A 14,168-nucleotide genomic window follows, 5' to 3' on the forward strand; every position below is an offset into this window, starting at 1 on the left:
CACGATGGAGTGTTTCAGCACATGGCAACAGTGATTTAAAACCCATGTGGTAGCGGTGGGCTCTGACTCTTTCAGCAGGGACCAATCACAAAGATGCCGTACTCATTTTGATATGGTTAATTCAAAACGTTGTTTAGCTGTAAAACTGAACTGACGATTTATCAGTTTTATTGAACTTTAATTCTTTTTTCTTTAATGAGTGGGGCTGGCTCTCATTTTGAGGTTGCACACACTTAACATGAAAATTTGGAATAATTCTGTGGAGAAAGAGAGAATTTGGGGAGGAAGAACTGAGAAACCAGTTTAAACTCTTGGCTGGAGGAACCATGGAAGCTGCAACTGTAGCTCAACTGTACATCTTTTTATAGTCCAGGGCTGGAGGAGTGCACTCCATGGTGATGTGTTAATTTTCCTTCATTCAAAGCAACACAACAATTATACATATAAAGTTGATTTGCTTTGTGCACCTGAGGACTAACAAAAACACCTTTGTTAATTCTGGCCTTTAACCTTTTCAAGACCAAACTTATTACTCCAGACCTGAAACGCTTTTTCCAGTCGTCCCAGTTGTCCAACACTTGGAATGTGAGTAAAATAACGGGGCTTGCTAGATGAAAACCTTTTTCTGATTTAGAGATAGCAAATGAAAATTTGTTAAAGTACAGGTGAAAGAATTCTGTGACAAAATACCCGATCGGAGTAATTATTTCGGAAATTTGGGTGAGATAGCTCATAAAATATGGAAGCATGCAAGGAAATATGATGCCTAGAAGGATGAGGCTCATTTAGCAGTCTTTGTAAAGCTAGCGTATTTAACATGCCAAAATCCAAAGGAGCAGTTGAGTTCAAAATGCCCTTCTTGTATTTAGAAGAGCAATTGTCCTAAAGCTAAGGCATATTTAAAGCCCACACCACTACAGCATCTCAGCTAAGGCTAACTGCTAACCTACTGGAGCAGTCAATACATGCAAAAGAGGGGAAGTGTGGCTAACCAGAAAGCTAACGGGTAAAGCTACAGACCAAAGCTGGAGTAGTAACATTAGGCCTGGTTTTCTTGAGTCAGAATAACTTTTCAGAATAACTTGACAAACTTTTTTCTGTCTGTTTTGTGCCACTAAAGCTAAAACCCATTACCTGCCACTTAGGATTTATATATTTAAAGTAAAATAACAGATATATACTGTATTCTCTATAAAAACTTGATCATCGCTATAGTTTTTTAGCAAATGTTACTTAAACCAGAGTAACCACTGGGGCTACTTTCAGCCTCGGGATTTGATTTCAGCATACCTCTGAGATCCACAAAAAGAGAACTCCAGGCCTGTGATTGTAGAAATTAAGATCTATGTAACCGTGACTGGTAGTGTGCCTAATATAAGTTTTTATTCTTTTTTTTGGCACAGAGCAAAAGGTAAAGCTTTCGACACAGGGATTCAGTGCATTGAAGGGATACACTGATATATCCTTTAACTTCAGGACATGAATATTTCTTAAACCACTGTGAACATTTTATCCTTTTATTTTGTTTTAACACAATGTAAAGCACATATTATACAATAATGTTGCTTTTTTCACCGCTGACAGATGTAATCCTTTTATGTGATGTAAAACGCTGTCCCATTACAGCACGTTCTTCTTTTTGCGGTTTCATATGTGTGTTTATGTGCATGTTTTTATAAGAGCAGACACAAAGAGCGCAGGACAGACATGCAGTGAATGAAGTGTACTGTAAACTTGCCACAAGTGTTTTAGAAAGTCATATTTCTCTTGCCATTGACCAGCAGCATGTGGTGTTCATAGACAACACATGAGGCGGGACGTAATGGATGCTTTAAGGATAGCTTTTGTCAAGATTGGCTTTTTCGTTCCTTTTAAAAGTTAAAAACACACACACGCACAAAACATTTCCTAAACCATAATTCAAACGGACCACCAGCTAAGTCGAATGAGAGCGTGGGCTACACTCAGTATTTAACTCGCACCAATGTTCCCCTCACATTTTGAATTATAGCATCTGTCAAAAAGTGAAGGAAAGGAATCGAGAAAGCATCTCCACCCATCGTAATGAGCGTCATCCCCACTTTGTTTAACCATAATTGGACGAGACCGATGTCAGATGACCATGTGCAGATTGATCGCATTTAAAACCTTGCTAGGGCATCTTGCTATTTTCAAGTAAGGAGGAGTGTAAATGATTAATTTCCATTTCCAGCAACAAAACAGCATCTGATGATGGTTTGTGTACATGCTGTAGGACTTAACAGCCACTCTGTGAAGTTTTGATTCAATAGTTGTTTGTCACCACTGTTCCAACTAAAAATGTCCTGTTCCTTTTCTTGTGCGCTGCGCTTCCATACGCTGATGCAAAGCTGCAGTCGATTACTTTTTGATGGCCCTTTATACTATCAACTCCTTGTGCTGGATGTTTGATGATTTTTTTATTTGTACCAACCTGTGAGGCAAACACCAGGCAGCTGAAAACAATTACTGCTGGTGAACATTAGATTCCACAACATTCATTTCCTAGTTGTTTTCATTTTCCCAAGTCATGACCATTAAACCATTAAACATCATAAAATATAGATCTCGAAACAATTCCAACACCAGCAATAACTTCACATGTAATTGTGTCAGAACCTTACCTACCTTAGAGGGCAATACGCTGTCAGAGAATATAACTTAACTAGACCTTGCAGGATATAAAAGCTGATCCATGTCTTCACTGTTTCTCTTTTACATCTGCCCAGCATCAGCCTTCTGTTGTGTTTGCAACTTTAACAAGTCTACAGTACACTTGACACAAAGGTTGTACAGAAAGCTGTGCTCTCTTTGACTGAGGCACCACTGTGACTGCACTAATTTGAAAAGTTAGACAAATAGCATTCAGATGTTTCTTATTTTTGCATACTATAGGCATACCTCCGTGGGACAAAGAAAAAAATATTGCATCTAAACTTGGCGTGCTTGATGTTGTGTGAGTCAACTGGTTGACTAGTTCTAAAGTTGTCAAAATGAACAACAAACAGTTTGACCAATTAGATTCCCCGTGAATAGAAATCTCCAGATATGCTTCCAAAGTAATTTTTGCCACATGTTCTCAATATAAACTACAGAGACAGAAAGAGGCCAGTGTGGCAGAGATGTATAGTGCAACTTGCAGCTTGATTGAGACTACAAGCAGCCAGCAGGTGAAGTATCATGATCAAGAAAAATACCTATTTAGGAACATTGTACATGAATTCAAATACTTATGTATTCAAATAGTTATAACCTCTCACTGTAATATGCCAACCAATGATGAACTTGGTGATCATCATGAGGTGCATCACACAGGTACATGGAGGGTGGAAACAAGGATATATATATATATATATATATATATATATATATATATATATATATATATATATATATATATATATATATATATATAGAGAGAGAGAGAGAGAGAGAGAGAGAGAGAGAGTTATATTTGCAGTTGGATTTAAAAAACAAAGTGAAAGTCACTCAAAGAGTTGTTCTTGCATAACACACCCACTCAAATTCGCATTTGCATTGCCATTATTGCAGACTGCCACAGTCATTGCTCCAGTAAAATACTTTTTAAAAAACATTTTGAAAGTTTTGGCCTTCTTTGAAACATTTAGTGTCAGTCTGTGTTTTTACTACCAAACAATCACAATGGTTTGAAACTGAGGGTAGCAAAAATAGCTGCTACATATGATTGAGAGATTCATTGCAGTGTATTTTTTTTTACTATATTCCCCTTGCTCATATAGCATGAATTATAAGTAAGTAAAAAGTATAGTAGTTAAGTTTGCTTGAGTCATCTCTCTCTAATTTAGTTTCCTTCATGTTCAAATGGTAGGGGTGGTCTCCTCCCCCCCCTGCTCTCCCAGCACACCTGTGGTTATTGACTAGTATTAGAAAAAAGAGCTTGATTTCATAAGTATACAAAATCGCATCAGATGTCGATGTTATGTGTACAATGGTGTTTGTAAATAGATTTTGCATGTGTTTTTGCTAATGCTTCAAAACAGGAATAACTATGCAGGCTGTTATAGTGAATGGCTGAATGTAATTTGACTATCCAAATTCTGATTCACAGGAAGGCCCACATATTTTACATGTACACTTAGATACAAGATGAGGGCTTTACTTTAATTTATGAGCCAGAAACTTGTATTTTAAAATCAAACTGCTCGTGTATGTATTTTCAAAAGTATTTTGAAATTTTAAAAATTACATTTATTAATGTTTTAATTTTAGATTGCCTTTATTGGTGTCGATGAATTTCCACATGTAGTTTTATTTAGTCAAAGAATCATCATTCGTTCATAGTTTTTTGGAGTTTTATTAAGTATCAACCCTTTTTTTAAAATACCAAAAACTGGTAAGCATGTTGTTGAACTGTTGTTATGAAAAATTTCACAGCCCTTAATAACTGAACAGTTCTGAGCACTACAGATTACAACTCTAACGATTATTGCTAATGTGGTATCTCCAAAAAATCACAAATTGTGAAGCTTTGTGCTTTCAAATGATTAGATGTTTTTCTGATTTGATGGGCTGATGCTGTTCAGAATCTGGCTGTGGCATTAAAGGGTTAATCCAAAAATAGAGTAAAAGCTGTTGAGAGGAAATGACTGAGGCTATGGGTGACTTATGAAGCATGGGAAAACTGCATTGCTGTTAGTGAGGTCTGTGAAGTAGCCACCTCCCTGCCAAATTTGCTGCTGTGCATACTATTAATATCATGCAGGTTTATGCTGTTACATACTCTTGCCTTGCACATGCTCTGTGTAATGGGGAAAACCACAACTTAAGAGCACTATCACCGGGGTATAATTTTTCTAAATTGTTTTAAAAGCCACATAATGTTAAATGCTTGTATAAATCCAACCAGAACCAGACTCTGAGGGTATTTTAGCACAGCCCTGAGCCTAATTATTATCTTTGAGCCAGTGCAACATAGTGAGTGGGAAACCCCTGTGCCCACCACCCGCATAGAATACCCCAAGAGTCATTTGCACAGGTCGTCTTGTCCTAATGAGAGGTGGGTGGGTGGAAGGTGACACACTTTATTATTCCGTGTGTACGTGGACCACTGCACCCAAACTAAAGAGGGGATGGTGGTCTCTGCCATCAGCAGACATTTGGCTCCAGTGGAGAATAAGCTGGCCGCGTTAGGTGTCAGTGGATGCTAAGTGACTGTGGAGGTCAGTAAACAGACAGCCAGTGTTGGTTAGATCCCTGCTTATCAGAGAATAGAGCCTCCATGGTCACTGATTCCGCCCAAAGAGTCGCCGTGATCCAATTAGAGATGGTTTGTTTGCATGTGTGTTCGTGTGTGTGTGTCTGTCTGTGTGTGTGTGCGCATGTTGTTTCTTTATTTTTGCAAGCTATAAATCCCTTGTAAAGCAATGGCTGCACTTTGATTTCATTTTAAAATAATCAGACGCTGTAAACTGTTCTCATTGTTTCAGCTCGTGCTACGAGATGCAGTGGAGGCAGTTTTCACAGTTAAACAGGAAAATAACAAAAGCACTTGTGTATACCAACCCGACTGAGCTCCGTTGGATCCAAAACACATTTATTTCTCAAACCATCTCTCTGTCAACATTGAGCCGGTCACACAGTAAGCAAAAAAGGCCTGCCAGATTTCTTTGTGTGTTCCTCTCGTCAGATAACCACCTCAGTACCCCGAATGTTCGTGAATGAAGGCCCAGATGTGCGCCACATGCAGATTTCTAGCCGCGGAGGGTGGGAAACATGTTTAAGTGAATGGCTGGTGAGGGAAACTCACATACGACGAAATACATCTCTTCTGGCAGGGTGAAATTGAAAATGGCTAATTAGGCTACAGCAGCTGGCAAAGGAGAAACTTGACAGCCGGGGTGGCCGTACGTAGTCAAACACATCAGTTAGTCCCAGGGATCAGTTTGGCTTCAGTTTCATTGGGTTCTTGTTGCGCTTGAATGGAGAAAAACCCCCAAAACGATTCTTTGGGTTTTAGAGTGGCGAAAATCAACAATGTTTTAGATGAAAATCAACAATGTTTTAGATGAAAATCAACAATGTTTTAGATGAACTGAATCTGGCTGAAAAACTGGAGCTTGAGTGACAGCAGTGGTTGAAAAGTAACTAACATTTAACTAAAGAATAAACTGTTTATCATTGTTTCTATAACACCATCTTTTTCCATGAGTAATTACTTGATAGCGATGGCTCAAAATAACCTTGAGCTGTCTTCCATTTACAGTCTGAAAGAAAAGTTACTCTTTAACAGGTGTAGATGCAACATGGGGGGCATGAGACCGACCTCAAAAAGCAGCCCACAGGCCAGTGGCAGCTCTTGACAATGTTTTATTCAACCTGCTGATGCGACAAGCAAAAAATGTTCTTAACAGCTCAGCGTGAGACAAAGGGAGCATTTCTTCAATATCAACTCTTCTTTTCTAACTATCATACCAGACTTAACCTTCTTAATAATGACAAACCATAAAAAGCTACCAAAAATAAGCTCAGATGGGTAAAACACCTCAAACTTGTTGTTGTGCTCCTCAAACCATCTCATTTTGCTTTGTGGCAGGGTGCATTATCTTGCTGAAAGAGGCAACACCCATCAGGGAGTACCATTTCTATGAAAGGGTATATATGGTCTGCAACAGTGCTTAGGTAAGTAACATCCACATGCATGGCAGGGCCCAAGGTTTCCCAGGAGAACATTGCCCAAAGCATCACACTGCCTCCACCAGCTTGCGCCATCCTTGTGTGTGTTTTCCTGGGTAAGCGATGCACACTCACCTGACCATCCACGTCCTGTAAAAAAAGAAAAAAAAAATCCTGATTCGTTGACCACTTCAGACCAAGAACACCCCACAAGAGATTCAATTTTGGAAGATCCTCTGAAGAGTCCTGTAGGCATCAAAATGTGGCCCTTGTCAGATTTGCTGAAAACCTTACACTTGACTATTTTTCCTGCTTCTAACACATCAACTCTGAGAACAAAATGTTCCACACACTAACAGGTGCTATGATGAAGAGATAATCACCTATTGTTGACACCCTAGCTTGGCACTCAGTCATCAAACCTTTGTGAAACTCACAGTAACCTCAATAGTGTTTATTTAGTGAAAAGTTTTAGTTTGCAGCTCACCTCTGTGAGTTTTTCTCTGATTTAATCCCTCAAAGCATCAATTTCTATCAGTAGAGTTAAAGTTGGGTAAATTTTAGCCAAATGAAATAGTCACAGACAGGATGTAGGTAGGAGTGCGTGGTGTGTGTCTAGCTCTATGGAGACGTCTGCATGTCAACGGCCACTAGAAGTAATACAGCAACATTAATCCTGTAACACAAAATAAATACTGCTGTTTTTTTCTCGTATTGATAGCATCAGTTCATTTTTGTGATTCTGTGCAATCAGAAGAAGCTTTCGATTCAAACCTGTCATTTCGTGTCCTATGTTCTTCTTCTAAATAGGTACCTCACCAAAGCCTGCACCTTCTCATCCTGTTCAAGACAACAAAGCCTCACAACAGAGCCAAGCACATTTTCTATGGAAGAATTGTAATTCGAAACACACTTGAAAGCACCCCCACCCCCCGCCCCCCCCCCCCCCCCCCCACCAAGCCCAAGGCCTCCCTCCACACCCATTGTCAAATGCTGTGAGACAATTAAGACCACATTAGATCTTTTCGAGTGCTTGTAATTTCATAAGAGAAGCCTTTTTTCACCCCTTTTTGAAAATAAAATGGGGAAACTCGCAGTTCCTCAAGAGCCACTTGGAAAAGACGGGAAACAGATATTAACCCTGCGAGTGATGGTTCTCCAAGAGGCCTCCTCACTCAAAGACTCTCCCTAATATGGCCAGCACCTCCACTACGGGACCACACACACAGAGACACCTGCGGCATCTCACAAAAAACACACATGCAACACACACACACACATGCACTCAGATCAAGGATCCTACATTCAAACATTCAAAGCACTTCCAATGCAGTTGTCTATTTAAAGAAGAAACTGAAATAGATCGCGAATGATTTTACGGTCTTGTATTACTTGAGATGTAAACAAAGACTACAATTACAGCAATTAACTAAAAAATGTTCGTGTTTTCTGTTAAAATAATTAGACACAATCTGTATATTTCATACATTTGCTTCATTTTCCTTGGCTGCTCACACGTTTTAACTTACCTCATGTTGAGCAACCTGTGCCTCTGTGTTTGGCCCCATTCCACCGTGTGAAATGTAAATGATGTATTGTCCTAATTAGATGAAAAAATATGAGTAATCCTCCCAGCATGCACCACTTCTCAGGGGGGTTTATTATTCTAGCTGAAGGTGCTACTCTGTTTTATTTACTTTGATCCTGCATGTTTCGGAGCCTTTGGTAATCAGAGGTAGAAAGTCATTATGTTGTTATCACAACTGCAGCCGCACGGACCGAAGCTTGACACAAGACGTTAACCCGTCTGTAATGGAGAGGCCTTCGCTTGCTCAGCAGCTCGGCCCACACGGCCCGCAGCCTCAGAGGAACATACATCAGAGGGTGAGGACTTCATTACAACCCGCCCCTGAAATGAGATCGGGATCAGTGGAGGTGTGGAGAGTGGCTGCAGGCGGCCCGAGGGGAAAGTGGGAGTCAAAGGAACTCGCTCGCTGGCCTTTGAGGATTGAGCCCCGAAAAATCAAACGGGAATGAGTGATGGTTGTGATTTAGAGCCATTCCTCCTCCCTCAGCCTTTTGCTGTAATCACTACTTTAAATCAACGTGTTTAAAAAGAAATATGCCCAGGGATTTTTTTTTTCATTAGGAGCCCTCCTACAAAAACGGAAAGTCACTCAGCTTTCTTTGTTTTCTCAGTGCATTCTGTCAGTCCACTCTCCCCTTCCCTCCCTCCCTCCCTTTAAGAGTGGCATTGCGTGAGTGCCAGCCATTTCACCTTGACCTGCTTGATTGACCCTGAAGGTGGCAAATGAAAAAATCTCATCAGTGTGAAACGTTGCCATGGTTTCGGCTGAGCTGAGACCCCTGGCTGTGGATAACGGCGACCACGGAGGTTTTCTTTTTATTATTACACCCCTCCCCTCTGCACTGCTTCTCTTTTCTGTTGCTCCATGCACAGCCATGTGGGGCTGCATCACGTCTGCCGGCCTTCTCACACGATCCTAGCACTGTTGCGTGCAGAAGCTGCGCCGAGAGCATAGCATTTTCACCCCACTGCCTTACGCATGAGTAGTCTTGGGAGGGGCTGACTGACAGAGGGAGGAGAGCACGGGGGAGTGAGAGAAGGCGATGATGTAGATTGATGGCAGAGGATGAGACACGAGAACATGGGTCATGTAACTATAGGTGAATATTAGAAAAACAAGCGCATGATTGAAAGATTGGGGATTAAGGCGAGTGACGGAGATGAGGATAGGAAACGAGAGAAGAGCGAAAGGAAAAGAATCTCCGGATGCATTATTCATTTCATACACAGAGAGTGTGTAGAGCACTCTCTAGGGTATCGCTCGCTCTCTCTCACTCTCTGTCTCGCTCTCACACACACGCACACACACACAGTTTGGAAGAATAGCCTGGGCACTCAAACCCCAGACAAAACATTGAAAGTGTACACAAATGCCTCCCCTCATCCTTTTCAAACACACCGACCCACACAAAGTCCAACACACAGTTGTGTCCACTTAGTGAAACAATGAGCAGGAACTAATAGCAAATACTTGTGCAGACGAATCTTTTTTTTTTCCATTATGAAATCTGTCATACATCTTTATTTATTTTTTGTCAGATGGGTCAGGTGACATGGAGGATGCCTAATGAGTCATTTGTACCTTTATTTGTCAGTCTTACATGTATTATTCTCATTGTCTTATCAGTCTTGTTGGTGTGTCATCTGTAATTAGCCAGTTTATTAAAAAGATTATGCATTATATTACCTGCCATAGACAAGAATTTGCTACGCTTCTCATTACTCTTTTGCACTTTTGCATTACTCAATAGCACAGCTTTGAAATACATTATCACAAACTACCAATTTACAATACAAACCATGGGTGACAGTCACACACTGAAATAAATCTCTATTCTGATGAGGACATACATACAATTTTATTTTATGGTTTGAGTATAAACACATAGCTGACAACACAAAGCAAAGATGGAAGCCAGCCCGAAGAGACTTCAAAGTGATCGTCACAGTGATTCTGCAGTAGAAACATGAACAGGTGGAAATGGACAATGCTACACTGACTGCTAATCACTGCCTTTGTTACCTGTTGAAGGTGCAGCTCTGGCTGCTGGTTGGTGTCAGCATGCACTCACTCTGGGTTCTTTGTTAGTCTTGCATTAGCATGCTGTCTGTGCAGGTGTTTGCAAAGGCACAATGTTGTGTTTGCAGTTTAAAGCACTTGTTTCTAAACTGGATACAGTTTGTACTTTACCATTACCCCTTTGTCCTTTTATGCAATAAAAATAAAAGCAATATCCCTATGTCCACTCCTCACAATATGTACACTACCCTTTTACTCCTCTCTGCACACAAACTGAAATCAGCAGTTTGTAATGCAAGAGCAGGAAGAGAAGGGCATGTTTTTTTTTGTTTTCTGTCTACCCATAATTTAAGAATCTTTGTAGTACAAGTAACAATGTAATTGTAGCTGTAACATGATTACTAAGTATCACAAAGTCTAAACAACATTCAGACATAAAGACCAGTGAAGAACAATAGACAAAGAAATACAGCTCAGACTTTTCAGTTTTCTGTCTGTTTCAGGTCACCAGTATTTAGATCATCTCTCAGAAGAAGAAAAACAAAGATATGTGAACAAACTGCAAGTTTTGGATACAGTGCCAGTTATTTAAGCTACTGCAAAGTGTCCTTGTCCTAGCTAGAAATTCATTATGAAGCTGTTGTACATGTACATGAAGGTATTATTTTGCATGGCTTTAATGAATATACTAAACTTACTGTACAAATAAATACCAGCTAATTCTGAGAGGTCAGCTGATTTTTCATGGAATGACCCTCTACGTATTGCTATAGGCTGCAAACTCATGGAGTGGCTCTGTGTTGTACTGATAGACAGCATAAAGTTTGTCTTTCTTACTATGACTGCCCCCACTGGTTTGTGAAGTCCCATTCTGAAGTCTGAAGGTGAACACCTTAACCACTGTCATCTTGGTGTTTTGAAACTGGAGGTGATGAGCAAAGGAGTGGGCCGACTGTTAAACCACGCAGTCATTGGCTGCCAGTCTGCCAGTCACATGTTGTTAGCCATTGAACACACACCTGATAATGATCTTTTCTGAAACTCAAAATTAGCAAAGTTTACAAAATTGCCTTAAAGTGTCAGTCAGTATGTCGTGAAATGAGTGACTGACCCATGAACTTCATCCAAAAAAATGTTTACAGTCACACAGTCGTTTTCCCACAGCTGCAAGCCACAGGTATCGCCCCCTGCTGACTACTGAAAATAATGCAGGTTATGAGGACCCTGCCTCTTTTGGCAGCTGGGCTGGCAGGTTGTTTTTGAATGTTTTGTGTTGCAGGTACTCAGTAGCTGTGGTATTATAGTGATCAGTGATTAGGCCCAGTGTTCCCCAGCAGAAAAGCTCACTCCACTTGCTCCCTCGGAGAGGAGAACAGCTCTGCTACTGATTGCCATGTGCTGTAGAACTATTTTGGTTTTTCTTTTTACCCAAACAACACCTCACTCACCACACTAGAACACATGCAAACATACCAGCACTACTGACTGACCTATTTTCTCTGGCAACTTTGTTTAGTTCTGCTAATTTCAAATAAAAGCTTTTGTTCTTCGGCTTGATTTATGGTTTCACCTCACGTTAAGCCAGATGTGACAAGGTTTAAGCCATTTCTGTGTTGGTTTTACATTTCAGGCTCGGACGCTACGTCTGTGTGTGATACTATCTGTGAACAACTTTCCAGCATTTTGGCTAAACAGCCCTGGTGAAAAATAGCTGGCAGGTGGCAGAACAAACTAGAAAAATACACACACATCCAGATCACAATGGGGTCGGGTGTTTGGCCGAAAACAAGGCAACTATAAATGGAAAAAGTCAAGAGGTTGCAGGTGTCCATGAAAACATAGAAATTGATTGTTTTTTGTCGTGACCATCTGACTTACAGCTACGCCTAGTGATCAATCACCCCCCCCCCCCCTCCAAAATAAAACCCCAAAACAAACTAGTTTATAGAAAACAAGCAACCAGCTAGCATTTTAAAGTGAACCCAAGTTAAGAAGCATTAAGAAGCCACTTTTAGACAAATAATTAGCTCTTCTCTATGACAGTGTTTCGGTGTCTGGGTTTCAATGACCCAATTTATCAGAAAGGTGGGGGCTCAACAAATAAATAAGTAAAAAAATACCAGAGTTTATCAGCGTTCCTCAACACATGGTCGATGTCTTTGAGAAGGAGTGTGGTGTTACCAAAGTCCCTCCATCGCTCTAATTGTCGGAGTAAATGAAACACCACGATAAAGGAGTAATTTGGCAGCAAGTTGGAATGTGTGGTTTCTTACATATCCTATTTTCTCCCTTTTTTCTCCTCTTAAGCATTTATTTTCCACCATTCGTACCACTTTCACCCCTTTAGAATAACATTATTATCACAAGCATGAAGAGAGCCACAATTATTCACAGCCCGCTCTTTCTCAAGTTAGGAAATCGCCTTGAAAATTGGGCAGGCCTGCAGAGTGTTTGCCACTTAAGTCCCCAGTCCTGTGCTTTTGAGATGTGTGTGTGTGTGTGTGTGTGTGTGTGTGTGTGTGTGTGTGTGTGTGTGTGTGTGTGTGTGTGTGTGTGTGTGTGTGTGTGTGTGTGTGTGTGTTTATACGTGGAAACTCCACTCCATGCACCCTGTCAGATCTCAGACCGTAACATAAACCAATTTTTCAACCTTTCATCGTGTTAAGTAACAATAACAACAATCTAAGGAAAATAAGGGTATTAATAATATCAGAACCAAATGTGGTAAAAATCCAACTTGTGTTTTTTTTTTTTAGGGATTCCTAAACTTATGAACATTACTTTATACCAACGTGCACCTTTTTAGAGGTAAATGAGATATAGAGTTACTAAAATCCTATTTTGATATTATTGAACTGGTAATTACCCAAATTGCTAGCTGTAGCATTAGAAGAGCACACTCTTAAAGTTCAGTTAGAGCTGGAGTCCAGCTCCAGCTCTGTTTTTTGGGTTGTGCCCCCCCCCCCTTTTTTTTTTTTTTTGCACTGCTAGGGTAAGGCCTGAGTCCTACTGGCTGCCCTGGCATCCAGATCAATTAATGGTCCGTATAGATGATTTGATCTTTATTTTTAGGGACCTTAGGTTTTAAAACTCTGCTAAGGAGTCAAAGGCCAGAAGGTCTAACAATCTTAGTTTATAAACTGTAGCATTTTATAGTTTTTTGATTGCATTCAGAACCACATTTCTTGATATTTTGAGTATTATCTTAAACTCTTGCTCTCTTCCACAGCATTTCTTTTGTTTTGTCTCTCTCCCTCCTTTTCCATTAGGGCAGATGGCTCCCCCTCCCTGATCCTGGTTCTGCTGCAGGTTTCTTCCTGTTTAAAGGGAGTTTTTCTTTCCCCCTGTTGCCAAGTGCTTGCTCATATAGACATTTCGTTGTTGAGGTTTTGTGTACTGTCTTTACCATACAAATAAAGCTATGATGTGACTGTTGTCATTTTGATTTTGCACTAAATAAATAAATACAACTAATTTAAAATATTATGAGGCAGCACATACAGACAAAAAGCAGAGGTATTAATGGAGACATCACTTAGACCAGGGACAGTGTTCAGATGTTTAATCACACATCAAATCTCTCAGTTATCCTTATATAAAAACGTCAACATTAATTCACAGTGGTTAGTTTTTTGGCTTTAGTTTTTTTACTCTTGACCATTAAAAAAATACACTTAAGACATTTCTATTGTAGATGCTGTAAAACAGGAATTATTCTGTAATTTAATTGATTATCTATTACTTTGTTACTTTGGGCAATATGATGCCATTGAAGAGGTCTCTGTCATCACCTTTTCACCAGTTTAGAGTTAAAAGTTCAAAATCTAGGCTCCTTGTCACATCTTTCAAAGCTGTCCTGTTGGCCAGATTGAATCTTTGGTCCCTGGG

General features: G+C 40.1%; 1 protein-coding gene across 1 annotated transcript in view; it reads left to right on the forward strand.

Moving 5' to 3' along the window:
• Positions 1-14,168, forward strand: part of LOC308392762 (uncharacterized protein) — a gene marked incomplete at its 3' end in the record, with an annotated part of 56,359 nt that overhangs the window by 28,269 nt on the left and 13,922 nt on the right. Inside the window, exon 3 of the mRNA XM_080875963.1 lies at positions 7,483-7,569. Within this exon, the coding sequence (XP_080732089.1) occupies positions 7,483-7,569 (87 nt within the window). The remainder of the gene's footprint in view (positions 1-7,482; positions 7,570-14,168) is intronic.

The sequence above is a fragment of the Rhamphochromis sp. 'chilingali' genome, assembly GCF_963969265.1.
Source record: "Rhamphochromis sp. 'chilingali' genome assembly, chromosome: 2".
NCBI lineage: Eukaryota > Metazoa > Chordata > Actinopteri > Cichliformes > Cichlidae > Rhamphochromis > Rhamphochromis sp. 'chilingali'.